This window comes from Mus caroli, chromosome 12, assembly GCF_900094665.2.
Source record: "Mus caroli chromosome 12, CAROLI_EIJ_v1.1, whole genome shotgun sequence".
In the NCBI taxonomy this organism is placed as follows: Eukaryota; Metazoa; Chordata; class Mammalia; order Rodentia; family Muridae; genus Mus; species Mus caroli.
In genome coordinates, this window is record NC_034581.1 from 104,006,978 (window position 1) to 104,021,177 (window position 14,200).

The window sequence follows — 14,200 nt, forward strand, 5'->3', positions numbered from 1 at the left end:
CCTTCAGGATGTTCTCAGAGCTCTTGTATAGCAGGGAGTGGGCTACCCACATAGGTATCAGTTTTCATTTTATAGTTACAGAATCTCTAAAGCTTAGCTTACACTTAGCAGCCCTTAGCCCACCATGCAGGCTAATACCAAGGCTTTTGGTACATGCTCCATCCCCTCTTAGATAGCTGGTAGGGGTGAGCATGGAATGAGTGGGTTATCTCCGTGGATTTCAAATTTGTTGAACTTGAGAGTCCCTGCTTTAAGCCATAGTTGTGACCTGCTTAGGTGCTTTTAGCCATACTTGCTGCCTTCTTTGCTAGCCTCCTCCTGGTACTTGCTTTCCTGGGTGGGATTCTATCCCGTGACTGCAAGCTTTCTGATTTTTAGCCAAAGCCATCATCTGGAATCCTGCGTGGGACCCTGGACACACGGACACAGACACCTGCCCCCAGGACCCTCCAACTGTAAATCGTAAGTGGCTAGAGCACAGAGAGCATAAGAAATGGCTGATTGGGTGGGGGTTCCAAGTACCCTGTCAGGCAAGCTGCAGTCTGTGCAGATGGAGGCGGGCGGGGGTGTGTGTGTGTGGGGTGTTGCCCAGTGAGCCAAGTCGAGGGTTGACCCGGTGCTTGTGTTGTAAGATGGGAGCCTCCATCCGCCTAGTGTTGTCTCTGTCTCAAAAGAATTCTATAGGCTGCTTCAAGTGTGGGACCCCCAAAAGAATTTCTTCTTTTTCACTTTTCTAAATGAATGGGCCTTTCATTGCGTACTCTCCCTCTGGCTCTTGTACTAACTAGGATTGGAAGCGCCCTTGTGAGCTGGGGCCTTCAAAGGGCTGAGGAGAAAATGCAGGCCGAGAGACCAGCTTCTCAAATAGGCTTCAAGCCTCCATGACCTGAGCTCACCCCCTGGAAATGTCTGGAAAACATAATGGGCAGGTTTTCTGTCTTCAAAGTTTCCATCAAAACCTCTTCAAGTTCTTTATTGTTTAGGACTGAGACACTTGGGGACAGTCATGGGGACTTTCTTTTGTATCTGTCTTGAAAGGCCAAAATATTTTTATATTGCTGTAGACAAAGCCACCTATTTACAAATGGACTCTGTTCCGTCGTTTCCCACCAGGAAGACCGTACTATGTTTGTGTCTCTATGTATTCAGGGGTCTTGAAACAGGTTTCTCATGGGGATGGCCATTCACTAGAGCCCAGAGGGGCAGAAGGGGAAGTGTCTACCCTGCCAAGGGGGTCTGGGGAAGGAGGGGGGCTAGTCTCAGATTTGCTCCTTGTATGTCTAGGGTAAACCCTGGGAGAATCTGGGGGTAAAAGAACATATGCTGTGTTTGCCCCACATCTGCCATTTGTGTGTGTTTCTGGGCTACGGGTTTGCACACTTTGGTGGTTAACATGGTGGGAGGAAGTAAGAAGGGCCAAGAGGGCACGGGTGCTCTGGTTTTCTTGCTGGGAGGCTGTTTCACTGGTGTGTGTTACATCACATAATGCATGTTTAGCTGGGTGAGTGACAACAGTATGAAGGAATAGAGAGCAAGTCACAGAGTGCACAGTCACCATTCTGTCTCACGGGTGCCCAGGCGTTTGTTAAATGTTCAATAGAATGGTGAGCTCTGATAGGCAGAGAGGGCCACGGACAGACTGGTATTGGGTCATCGTGGACCCAAGGAGTTTTTTTTTTTTTTTAATTGAAGAAGGAATCTTACATAACAGAAGAAAGAGCTGTCAAAACGAGCTCTGAGGTTTTTGAAGCCCCTTAATATAAACAGACAGACAATGGCGTGATCAGGAAAGGGAGAAAACAAGCAAATGAACAAGATGCTTACAAAATACGAGGGGACATGTGAGCATGCAAAGAGAACCCAGCTAGGTTAATATCGAGGTGCTGGTGGATCGTTAATCCTGTCTGGGTACCCCAGCTCCAAGGGGATGAGAGGCAGCAAGTGAGAAAGAGAGGACACATAGGAAACTGTAACAAGACAGGGGGGGGAGAGAGAGAGAGAGAGAGAGAGAGAGAGAGAGAGAGAGAGAGAGAGAGAGAGAGAGAACAGATGAGGAGCTGCTTCAGGGCAGGGTTAAGCTAGGCTTCGCAATCTGACCACTTAACTCTACCAGCAAAGAAAAGAAAGGCTTAAATACTAAAAAGAAGGAAAGCTGGAAGAAAGGATGGTAGATGTGAAAGGCATAGAGGATAGAAAGCAATAGGGAGTGGAGTGCAGGTGCTGTGGAGGGACGCTTGCAGGTGACTCAATTCACCAGCCTGTGCAGCTGAGAAAGAGAGCCAGTGACAAAGGAGAAGAAGAAAGGTAACAATAGGCTCACAAATAGGTAGATGAATGTAGCTGGAAGGCCTGGCTAGGGGTGGGATGAGAGGCTGTGTCAGCAGACTGGTTAATTCCCGTCTGTGCTTCTGAGATGGACAATGACCCACCCGACCAAGAGACCTTTCAGGCATCAATATGTCAGGGAGGGCTTCAATAGGGCAATGGAGGCGAGGCCCATTAATAGCAGATTATGATGTATCCAATTAGGTGCACCTGCCCTCTGGAAGTGCAGAAACCAGTATTGAAATGAAAAGAAAGACTGAATGGAAGTCCGAGCGTACAAATGAATGGATGGGAAAAAAGATTTGCATTTGCTCTTAGGGGGAGGGTGCTGCTGAGCCCCAGGGTCATCTGATCTCCTGGAGAATAAAAGGGCGAGGGAGTGATAGAGACTAACAATAAGATGGGGAAGAAATGAAAAGGAGTCCAGAAGAGAATAAGTGGGGACAATGAAGTCTAGGAGCGCGGCTTGTTTAACACAAGTCATCCATATTAATTCAAAATTGAGGCCCTGGGATGGGATGGGCTGGGTCCAAGGGATGAAGCTGTTGCCTAGCATGTGCCAAGTTCTGGGTTCCATCTCCGCCTGGCAAGACAAACACAGGAAACAAAATTATAGCCCAGAGGTTGTAAATGTTGTTTTTGATGGTTTTGGGACAAAGAGCTCGATCAGTTGGAAGATAGAGAAATAGGAAGAGGTGGGAAAGAGTTAGAGGAACACAAGAGGAAGCAGCAGTTCTTAAGATAAGTGTTTAAATATGGGGAATGCGTATCTCTTGGGTGTGTCAAGATGAAAATAACAAAAAGAAACAAGTTTAGGGATGACCACATAAGGATGAGCCGGAAGCGGTGACTTTAGTTCATCACTGTGGCCAACTCAAGCCCTGTCAGAGATTTAAAAAAATGTACAAAGGAGATAAAGGAAGACACATGCAATACGGAAGAGAGACAGGACAGACAGACACAGCGAAAAGGCTGAGGACATAATGAATATCCTGGAGACATGCCTGAGAGGGTCGCATAGGGAGGAGAGAGAGAACAGCAAGAATTCTGCTTAATTCAAAACTGGGCTCCTGAGATAGCTAAATATCTCCTGAACCCAAGCACCAGCACAGGAGATTAAATAACAAAAGAGCTGCAGGCAGACCCAAGTGGAGAAGGCTTGGGACCTTCAGATCACGCTTAATCTAAATCTGTGCACCTGAGGTCCATAAATAAAAGAATAAATATTGAAATAAAGGAGTGACAGAAAGGATGAATGAGCACACATGACTGAATTAGAAATGGAAATGGCTAGAGCAGCCAATAAGGAGTGGCCCATGGGACTTTTGCTCATCTTGTTCTGGGCACCTGAGGTCCTTTCGTGAGAAGTTGCAGGGAGAAGAGGGGAAGGGAAAGGCATGAGAGCAAATGAAAGAGAGGCGAGGAGAGGAAATGAGAAAGTAGCAAAGAGGGGAAGCGATCGGTGGGTGCCTCGGAAGAGGAATGTCCACGAGGATTAATAACGAGGCTTTCATTAATCCTAAAGATCGATGAGGTAATCCAGACCCAGGTTCTTAAGGGGAGGGAGAATGGAGAGAATTAAAAAAAAAAGACGCAAAAAAGGAGAGAAAGATAATAAAACAAGCAACATGATGAATGGGTAATTAAGAGAGGCTGTCTGGACAGAAATAGTAATGAGTTCCCATGCATAGTCCTTAAATAGATAAATACATTATACCTCTCAAAGAATGCGTGAAAAATCGAAGAACACCATGGCCCCCAAACAAGGCTGCACCTTCCATTGCTGTAATAAAATACATGCAGCGGAGAGCCATAAATAACGGAAAATACTTAAATGTAAAAGGTGACCAGAAAGAGGGAGAAGATTGCAAGCCCAGATACACGAGGGAGGCGATGTTTGCTTTGCATGTGTAATACAATTATGTTCACAGGAAATTAATAGATTTAAAAAAAAACCATCCAAACTAAGACTGGGAGAAAAAACAAGGAAGGGAGGGAAGCGAGATCTGAGAGATGGGGCTGAGACTCCTGGGGTAGGCTCAGCATGGCTTTGACTATTCTGCACACCCGGACTTAGAAAAGTGAGTTTGTCAGGGCAGGAGGAGAGAGGTGAAATCTGAAGCAGGTGGGACTGGGCAGATGGATAGAAAAGGAATGGAAACTACACGAGAGGTGCCGGGGGGGGGGGGGGTCTAAAATCTGAGGCTACGGCTTGGCTTGTTTAAAGCTGAGCCCTTGTTGTCCCCAAAGGAATCAAATCTTACTGCTTTTGTGAAGGAAGAGAGGATGGCAACAATATTGCAGGAAGAGAGGGAAGGGGGTAGGCAAGGAGGCAGGGAGGAGCTTGCATGTGCTATTTGCTGACTGGGATTGGTAATAGATAGCTCTTGGCCCACCACAAGCTGCTTCCACACAGCCTAACTGACTGGGAGCAGCTATGGATCACCATGGCCATTTTTTTGCTTGCTGGGGGCCATTTCACTGTCTGTCACATCTTCAGTCCATAGACACATCCCTGCACAGTGCCCTTTCCGTAGACGTGGATAGGAGGGAAGGGCTCAGGCCTGGGGCTGTGGAGATAATTGTATGAATAGGGGGCGCTATGCCCAGTGGGTACCTTGTCTCCTCTCTGGGAAAGGATCTCTTCTGATCCTGATGTGAAGGGGCTTAGCCAGCCAAAGGGCAGGAGGAGGGCAGGGGATAGGAGGCTTTGTCTGCTACTGTCTACCATCTTGAGTGTGACTTACACCAAGGTGCAGACAAAGTGAGCTTGACCTGAAGCCCAGAGGCCCAAGAGGCCCCGGTGAAGCAAGTATCTCTGAGATTAAGCCTACCCTTCAACTCAGAGAGTGGACCCCTGCCTAGGTCCCAGATATGCCACCCCTGGAGCCCGTTTCAAGGCCCATCTTCCAGAATGTTTAAACCTGTGTATGTAACCAGTAAAATGGGAGTTTGTACTGTGTATTGAATCTGTCTTATTGGCCTCCGTGGGCTGCTGGGGGAGACCTGGAGAGTTGTTTATTCTAGTGTCCCCCATCCCCTGGGACTCTTTGCTTCTGCCCAGTTTTCTTTCTCTGTTGTGGACAAGATTTTGTAGAGTTGTGTGTTGTATGCTTGTGTCTGACTATTAAAAAAAAAAGTCACAGCCCTCCTTGACTTTTCAATTCCTATTGGGGGTGCTAAAATCCAAACCAAACCAATCCAAACCAGATTCTTGTCCAGTGCCCAACAGGAGGCTAATAGCTTGGCTGGATCAAGGGAGCATGTGCAGACCCAAGAACAGAGTGGACAGATGGGCTCTACGGCAAGGGGGCTTTGAGGGCTGAGTGCAGGCTTAGTTAGAAGCTTAGAGAGAAGGTACGGAAGATTGGGGAGGGTGGGGCTGCTGCTACCTGAGTTGCTGAGGGTCTGAGACACCAGCAAGGCGGAGGGGCCCCTGGAAGAAGCGTTTTGAGATGACTGAAGAAGGAAGATGGGCGCTCCCTACGCTTCTAGCTTCAAGGTTTTTAGCGTAGGCCCCGATAGACGCCAGCCGCCTCCGATCGTGGAAGACACAGCCTAACCTTGTCAGAAGCCACCTTCTGTGCCCCCAGCACCACGTGTCTGGGCCACGTGAGCAACGCCACGTGGGCCTGACGTGGAGCTGGGGCCGCAGGGGTCTGATGGCCTCCTGTTTCAGAATCTGGGGCGTTTGTCATCCTTGGGACAACTGCTGACCTGGCTCCGGAAGATTGTCCACACAAGTCTGAGTGACGGAGTGAGATGAGGGGGCGGGTGGAGATGCTCAGAAGAGAATGGCCTTTGCATGGGGTTCATTTCCAGCTGTTTTAGAGAGTCAGCCAAGGTGACAAGGTGGGGTTGGGTGCAGAGGAGAATGCTGGGACTACATGTGGGCTACAGCTGTGAAGTCAGTGACATGGGGCAGCATGGGGATGGGTCTCTAGGTGGGCCTTGTCTCAACCTTCATGCCAGAAGATTGGAGTGGGTACCATGGGTTACTGTGGGTCAGTGGGATCTTGGGAGGAACAAGGGCTTGGGTAGGTGACTTTGCCATGTCACCTTGGGATCTAGTTGCTTTGACTCTTAATCTGAACTGGAATAACAAATGTCTCTCGGGGTTCTGAGAGTCCGCGGCAGGGTTCCCTAGGATTCCTGTGGGGAGGGCGGTCTGCATGTGCTCCCAGCGCTTCTGCCCGCTCAGGGCTGTCTTAGACATATTTGCTTTTCCTCTCAACATTATAAAAGAAGGCAAATTTTGTCTTTTGATCGAAAATCCTATGCAAACCACAACATCCTTTCTCTGATAATACTGGGACCTACAGCTCTCCTCGGCTCCCCCCGCTACTTTGAGCCCACTTTTAGGGCAGGTAGGTCAAAGGCCCTGGTGTTTTCTGAGGTGAAGTTGTTAATGTAAAGATATGTAACTCAGAGCAGGGGGAAGAAAGACATCCCCAACTCTGCCTCCCCGTGCTCCATCTTCCTTTCTGCCCTCCAAATTCTTATGAGCAGTTTTTTTTTTAATTTTTTTTCCATTTAACGGGCATCTTTTTTTTTTTTTTTTTTTAAAGCTCCATTGGCAGTGCTTACTTTTCTGTTGGTGTTTTGTGTCTGTTGCAATGAGCATCTTGCTGTCCACGTTTTTGTTGCTCCATGGTCTCGCTCACCTGCTTGGGTTCCATTGAATGGCTATGACGTCATGATCTACCCATCTTACTGTTGCTGATGCGTGTTCATCCCCTTTCCTGTTTTTTATTTTATATTACCGATCACACCATAACTAATGGCTTTGCACAACCAGCTTTCCCAGCATCCCTAGCGCCCCCTACATCTAGCTCTTCCCATGGTTCCTTTCTTTTCTCCTTGCTTCCTTCTGCTAGACTGTGAGCCCACTCAGGGCAAGGAGCTTGTGGAACTGTGCTCTGTATTTCTTGTAGGATGTCTATGAATGTTGACTGCATGTGTGCGTGTGCGTGTGCGTGTGCGTGTGCGTGTGTGTGTGTGTGTAAGGGTGGATAGGTATGAGTGATTGAGTGATTGAAAGATTGGCAGGCAGATGAGAGGATAGATGAATGGATGAATGGATGAATGGCTGAGTGAGTGAATTAATGGATGGATATATTCTCTGTGGTTGAGTTTCTTGGATGAAAGGGTAACGATGTTTGAATGGCTGTTGGTTGATTGAAGAAAGCCTACAGTATTTTATCTTGTCTGATAATGTATTAGCATTTAAACTGATGTATTAGTATTTAAGGTGTCTGCTGACTTTCCTCGCCTCTCTGTTAAAAAATGCTTTTGTGTGTGTAAAACTTGTTCTAATTACTAATGAAGGCTGAATACTTTTCACCCATGTTTGTTAACAAATTGTATCTTATCTTCTGTGAACTGTTTGTCCAAGTCCAGTGGCTCATGGCTCTTTAAGGCTCTTGGTTGAGGGTGTCCTTAGACTAGGCAATGGCCTTTCAAAGATATCTACAGAATGATGTGGGAGGCTCAGCTGACTTCCAGGTAGCTTGGCATTCGAATTTACTTACCCTGGAAAACAGGGAGGCTGATATCTTGCACCAGCAGGTAGAAAACATTTTTAGGCTTGTGTCTGGGTTCACCATGCCTTTCTAGCTTATGAGCCCTGACCTGTCCTCTGGACCTCTTGTGGTGTGGCAGTCCTCCACCTTGTCCTCCTGAGTGATAGACTACATATATGCCTCTCCCCTGTTCTGGGGTGTAGTCTCTGAGGCCATTTCTTACAGGAACTGGCTTCTTAGTGCTCTGTCTTTATACATCCCTTAGCTCTAGTCTTCCTATGCACCTCAGTGGCAGTTGTGGTCTTAATTTAGGGAATGAATGAGAAATTCAGTTCAGGACTGATGTGACCCTCAGGTTAGTTCTAGGAGCAAGGCCATTTTATGGTCTCGGCTCTTCCCATCCTGCTCACAGGGCAGTTATAGCCATCTGGGTAGGGTGTGTGTTCCGGGGGAGCTCATGCTGCCATCCAGAACTCCCTCCCACACTCTATTATAGCACTCAGCGTGTCTGCCTGTGTTCAGCCCTCTCACCCCATGCTTATCTGGACATTGAAGCTTGGAAAGCCAGTGGTGACTTCAACTGACTTTAATTCATCCATCCATCTGTCCATCTGGTTATCCATCTAGCCATCTGTCAGTCAATCCATCCATCCATCCATTCATCCATCCATGCATACACACATTGGGCCTCCATCACTTGACCTGGTGCTTTGGACCTCTCTCCCTCTCCTGAAAGCAAACCCCTTCACCTTGGGCAAGCTGTGTGATACCATGGGCTGTGGTCATGAAGCAAGGGCCCCATTCACAGCCTCCTCCTCCTAGGTCACGGCTCTGAGCACGTCCCAGCTGGACCCCTATCACCACAGCTTTTTCTCCATAAGGCTTCTCACACCTCACACCCTTCTCCTGTGATCCCGGAGGGCCAGATTCCCAGAGTGCCCTGGGGCTGGCCCTTCCCACCATCCCCGGAGCTGCCTCCCCAGGCTTCACACTGCCTGGTGCATGGTCCCTGTCATGAGCTTGGCCTTCACCTTTGCAGCTTCCTCCACCAGATGGCAGTGGTTGTGACTCGTGTGCCCATTCCTTCGCACCTTCATTCATTCATTCTCTTACAGCCAGCAAGCATCTCTTTAAAAACAAAAAATTAGCTAGTGCTATACTAGAGCCAGCTCACAAGCACCCATTGCACCGCTGTCCTTTGAAAGAAAAGATGGGGACATTTGTAAAGAAGCTGTGTTTGTGTGGCCAATAAGAGGAGCTCCTTGATTTCAATTCAAACTTCAGGTCTGAGTTCTATTGCCAGCTTGATTGCTCTCTCCAATTTTGTTCCTCACAAAACTAGGTTGATTAGTAATCAGCAAACTGTGTTCCCTGGGTGCTCAGAAATCATAGCCCAGATCCTTAAGAGGCCCAAATGAGGAGTGGACTAAGCACAAAGCAGCTGCCTCTGGCTGCAAGCAGGCTTTCAAGGCTGTGAGACACTCTGTTCTTCTACGAGGATGATCTGAGAGCCATTCTGGCCACTTTGGAGCTCAGCTAATGCTTGGCTCCTTTTTAGAGAAAATTGCAGGAGATGGTTGCTCGTACAGGTGACAAGGATCATGTCCCAATGCCCTTTCTGAATAATCCATTCGCAGACCCAGGCGAGCAAGGCACGTGGCACTTTGCAAACCCCTGTGTGTTTCAGGAGGACCCATGCTAGGGGAGGCCTCCTTTCAGCTTTCTGCTGTGAAGGGGAAGAGGGCACAGGTCTCTTCTGAGTTCTCCTCCCACTGGAAGCAGTAGGGGCGGCAAGGCCAGAACCTGGAGCTGGACAAATTGTGTGATGGATCTTGCCTCAGGGCTGTTGTGAGGATTGGTATAACTGGACACTTCTGACTGTGACCCTAAAAGGCAGTGTATGTGTCCCTGGGGGTGTGCCAGAGCATTGGCAACCCTAGCCCTGGAGTGGAGGTGGCCTTGCTTGGGTATAGTGGGGAATAGTTTGTTTCTGTTAAATTTGTGTATTTTCCTATAAAATAGAGACTTTAACACCACAGGATGGGGGACTCTTTAGATAGTACCCGTGCCCTCCGCCCCCCTCGGACACATCCACACCTACCTCTAGGAGAGGTTGGGGTTGTCTTTAGCTCTCTGACTGAGGACCAAGCCTCTGACTCAGAACTGTATATGGCACCTAGTTACATCCCTCTCCAAAAGGCTCTTCCCAGGGGAGCACTTGGCACGATCTGGCAGACCCCATTGTCCCTTTCCCAATGTCCTCTCTCCCACTAACAGCATCAGGCCAAACTGCCTGAGATCTGGTGCCTACCACAGTGCCTGGCCAGGGGTAGGGCTTCAGTGACCTTCTGTTGTATTTGTGTAGATAGATGAGCAGCTAACAATTGTAACAGGTCCTAGGGGCAGATGTGTATGGTCTCATTCAGTGGTTTGTAATGGAGAATGTATCTGAACCCATATCAAGTCTCTCTTCCTTAACCTGTTAAGCAGCCACTGTTGTCCTGGGCTGCTTTTGCACCTTGCCTTGTTGTCTTTCATGCTAAGTAAAGAAACTCCTGCTTTCTGCTGAGAGTCTGTTTCTTTTAGAACTCACCTAGGTGTGATCTGACAGGGCCACTAAGCTGTGTCTCTGCCCCTCTGACCCGTAGTCTTCTTCTCTCTCAGGTGTGTGTCACTGGCAAGCCTACCTCACAGGGTTGTTGTGAGGGCTAAGGGCTGATCGGCGGTAACAGTGTGATGTCCATGCTGGCTGTCACCAGGGATGGTGCCATGATGGGGTTGGCTTGAAATCACAACCTATGCCGTTATTAGTGGTCACTGAATAAAGAGTCTCACTGTGGACGCTGAGGTTGTATATCCAGCAGTCGATGTGGTATTCAAGGCTGGCTGTGTGTGTGGTCCTGGCTAAATCTGATGTGGTTCATTCATGCATGTTAGCGTCTAAGTCCCTCTGTGGTTCCCTGGCCTTCCCTTCCTTTCCATCATGGTGGCTGATGCTGCAGGTTATGTGAAGGCCAAGGCTGGCTGGGCCACTGTGCTTTGGGGTAGTAGGAGGGGTGGTGTCTGCTGGTAGATGCTTCTTCAAGCTTGTGTTTCTGTGTATGTGGTGTGTGCATATCTGCCCCCTGGGACAGTGCCAAGAACCAAGGGTCAATAGAGGGGCTTCCGAATAATGACATCCTTGGATTTTTTTCTTACTGCTCTCTCACTTTTAGCTGGTAGGTCTGGACGGCTGTTCTCCTTCCCCCTCCCCCTTTCTTCCTCTGCCAGGAGATGAGGAAAATTAGCTTCTCTACACCCAATTCTGCTTTGGACTGAGCTTAGGTTTACACACTTTACTGTTGTCCTCAGCATGGTCCCGTTCTATGGATGGGCAGACTGAGACCCAGGGACAATAGTCACATTCCTGTGTGACTGACTCTTTCCACTCCACCAAATAAAATCTCAGCAAGCCCAGAGTCTTAGGCTCACCCCCGCCTGATCCTGGCATGCACTCAGAGTGGTCTCCTGTCTGCTTTGTGTCCCACTATCCACCTAGTAGTTTCCTGGCAGGGTAAGGCTTGAAGGGAGGAGCAAGGAGGCTGTGTCCTTCCAGGTCTCCCAGTCCCATAGTGTCCCAGTCAATGTCTGTCTGAGATTCACATTTCCCACGAGGGACTTTCTATGATGTTGGACTTCCATCCCTAGTCCTTGTCCTGTGAATCTGGGCGAGCAGCCTTCTACTTTTCCACTCTTGTTCCAAGTCCACTTGTTCCAAGTCCACGCCAAGAAGCCCCCACCCCCACCCCCCCACCCCCCCCCGCGCGCACAGAAGCCCAGACTCTGCTCAGTTCCTTGTGTTACTCTGGCTTTCAAAGCCCTGGTGTCTCAGCCCTAGATGCTCTTAAACCCTTGGTGTTGTCACTGTGTCCTCGGGTTCAGGAGCCTGTTTTTTTCATTGTTCCCTCTGGCCGCCATGTCTTTCCCTATCATACTCCATTATCAAAATCCTGATTCTGCCTCCCTCAGGCTGTGTCTGACCCTGCAATGTGACTGCTACAGTTCATCCTGTCTTTGACAACTTCTTGGAACCTTTGCTTCTGTGCTCTGGGGTCTCGTGGTAGGCACATGTGGGTCGGGTCATTTGCTCAGGTAATTTTGACTCTGTGCCTAGGTGCCTGGTCTCAGATGGGCCTTTGGTCCCTTGTGGGCCAGGTTTTTGGGTGACTATTAGGTAGCTTGTGTCTCTTGGAAGTAACGAAAGGGAAACCAGGGGCCTGGCAAAAAGGGAATGCTTAGATTGTGACTAAGCTCTAGGCTTGCTCCAACTCAATGTCACCCTGCCTCTTGAAGTAGTGGGCACCTAATACTTGCTCCACGATGAAGTAGGGAAGGCTAAGTGAATGTGGATAGGCGGGTGACGAGGAGGTCTTTAAGGACTTTCCCCAGGATCTAGTCAGCTTCAGGATACCCTTCTTGGTAGAAACACGGCTTTAGAGATATTATGTCCAGAATAAAACTTTCTGAGGGCTAAAATGTCCTCATTGATATTTTGACCTGAGTGATTCTGAACAGGAGTTGTTTGGCAATTCCCAAATTCTAAGGTGGACTTGGCTGTGCCCATATCATCACTGAGGCCCCTCTCCCAGGGTGAAAGGAGATTATCCCCCCCCCCAAAGCCTTTGTTCCCACCATTGGTGACAATCAGCATTGACTTAGAAGTTACTGGTGAGGTTTGGAGTACAGCCTCAAGCACCTGGCAGTCTGGGGAGATTGTACCCCAGACCTTGAATTCTTGTTTTCTATAGAGTGCTCCATAGGCACATGGGTGTGTGTGTGGGTTCCCAGGGTCTTACCCATTTGGGCATCAGACCTGTTTTTGTTTTTGTTTTTGTTTTTGTTTTTTTCTTCCAAATGAACCTTGAGCAGCTTGCCTGAATCATCCCCAGCCTTAGTTTCTCTTCCTGCACAAAGGGTGTCATTAGTGACTGCCCATCATATGTTGGCTCATGAGAATCAAGGCCTGAGTTCTGTTCATCCTTGCCCCTTGTAGAATGTGTGGTGGCCTTGGCTGTTTGCCGTATCCTAGAAAGAGTCAAACCAACCTGGTTTGATTGGGGGATTCAGTGAGTTTTTGTGTGTGTGTGTGTGAAAACTAGTGTTTTGTTGCTTGGTATGCAGGTGCTCATGTCTGCTAACCCATACTGGCTGTTGTGGAGGTGGGTCCTGGGTACAGATATACCTTAGTTTCTGAAACTTCAGGTCCATGTGAGACTCGGACAGAGTGGAGGGCAGGAGGGTAGCACCTACCCAGCTCTGGAGAAACATTGCTTTCAAATGTTAGGATTCAGCAGTTTTGGTGGGAGGCATTGAGGTACAAGTGGTGCATTGAGATACAAGACCAGGAAGAATATTTAGAATATTTAGAACACCCCTCTAGGAGGGCAAGGCCAAAGTCTTAGGAAAACCACCAAGGTTTAAGACTGTGAATTGGCTAGAAGTCTTGGGGGTGGTATAAGAAAGATGGAAAATCCTAGAATAGGTCTGTGAGGTCAGGAGCTGGTGTGTAGGTGTTGCCCCACCCCCATGGCTGCCTAGAAGTTGGGCCTTCTACATAGCTCAGGCTTTCTGAGCACAGGGCTGGGTTGCCCCCTCCAGTTCCTACCCTGCCTAGTGCATGAAAACTCTTAATCTACCACGGGGATGGGGAGCAGATGGCTTCATCTGCAGCTGTGTCTCTCTCAGCCTCCACAGCCACGGGGACGCCTTGCACATTTCCTGTGGGACATGCTGGACCCAAGACTCTGGACCCTGGCCTCCCCTTGAGTAGAGAGACCCACCTACTGACTGATGAACTGTGCTGACCCTGGGGTCAGGCATGTGGCCTTGATCCCTACCCATGGACCCTGAGACTTGGGGCGGGGGTGGGGGGAAAGGCTGTTGAGTCTTCACTGTTGAGTCCACATCTGTGAAATGGGCTCAGATTCCTACCTCACAGGGCTGTTGTGAGGCAGCCGCGATGTGCTTAGAAGCATGGGGCCTGGTGGCTCATGGTGCTTTCAATAAATTTCTTGTCTTAACTAAAGCAGTGATGGGTGTGCTACTAATATGAGGGAGGGTGGGTGTCTTGCTGGGGCTTCCTTTTGTAGTGTAGTGGGGTAGAGGAGTTGCCTCAAACCCCAGAAAGTCACCTTTGTGCTGCCCTGTGTGTGCTTAAGAGATGGATACACTGGGGCCCAATGAAGGGCCTGTGCTTGGTGGGTTTAGGAGAACCATTTCCTCGTGTGCTCGGGATGCCAGTTTCCTTCTGGAAATGAAGCCATGCAAGAGCTGTGGGAGGTCTGGCTTTGGAGCCTGAGGGGCTCACAGCTCCG

At 48.9% G+C, this 14,200-nt stretch overlaps 1 protein-coding gene across 9 annotated transcripts in view; it reads left to right on the forward strand.

The window, feature by feature from the left end:
- LOC110306444 overlaps nucleotides 1-13,914 on the forward strand; it is a 31,211-nt gene extending 17,297 nt beyond the window's left edge. For 6 of the 9 annotated variants that reach the window (XM_029484521.1, XM_029484523.1, XM_029484522.1 and 3 more), the window contains 2 exons: nucleotides 379-462; nucleotides 789-10,410. In XM_029484521.1, the coding sequence (XP_029340381.1) occupies nucleotides 379-462; nucleotides 789-885 (181 nt within the window). In that variant the 3' untranslated portion in view covers nucleotides 886-10,410. Of the gene's footprint in view, nucleotides 1-378; nucleotides 463-788; nucleotides 10,411-10,511; nucleotides 10,696-13,571 lie in introns of those variants that run through there. The other 3 variants (XR_003838398.1, XR_003838399.1, XM_021178566.2) reach the window with 2 other exon arrangements.
- The last annotated feature ends 286 nt before the right edge of the window (nucleotides 13,915-14,200 follow it).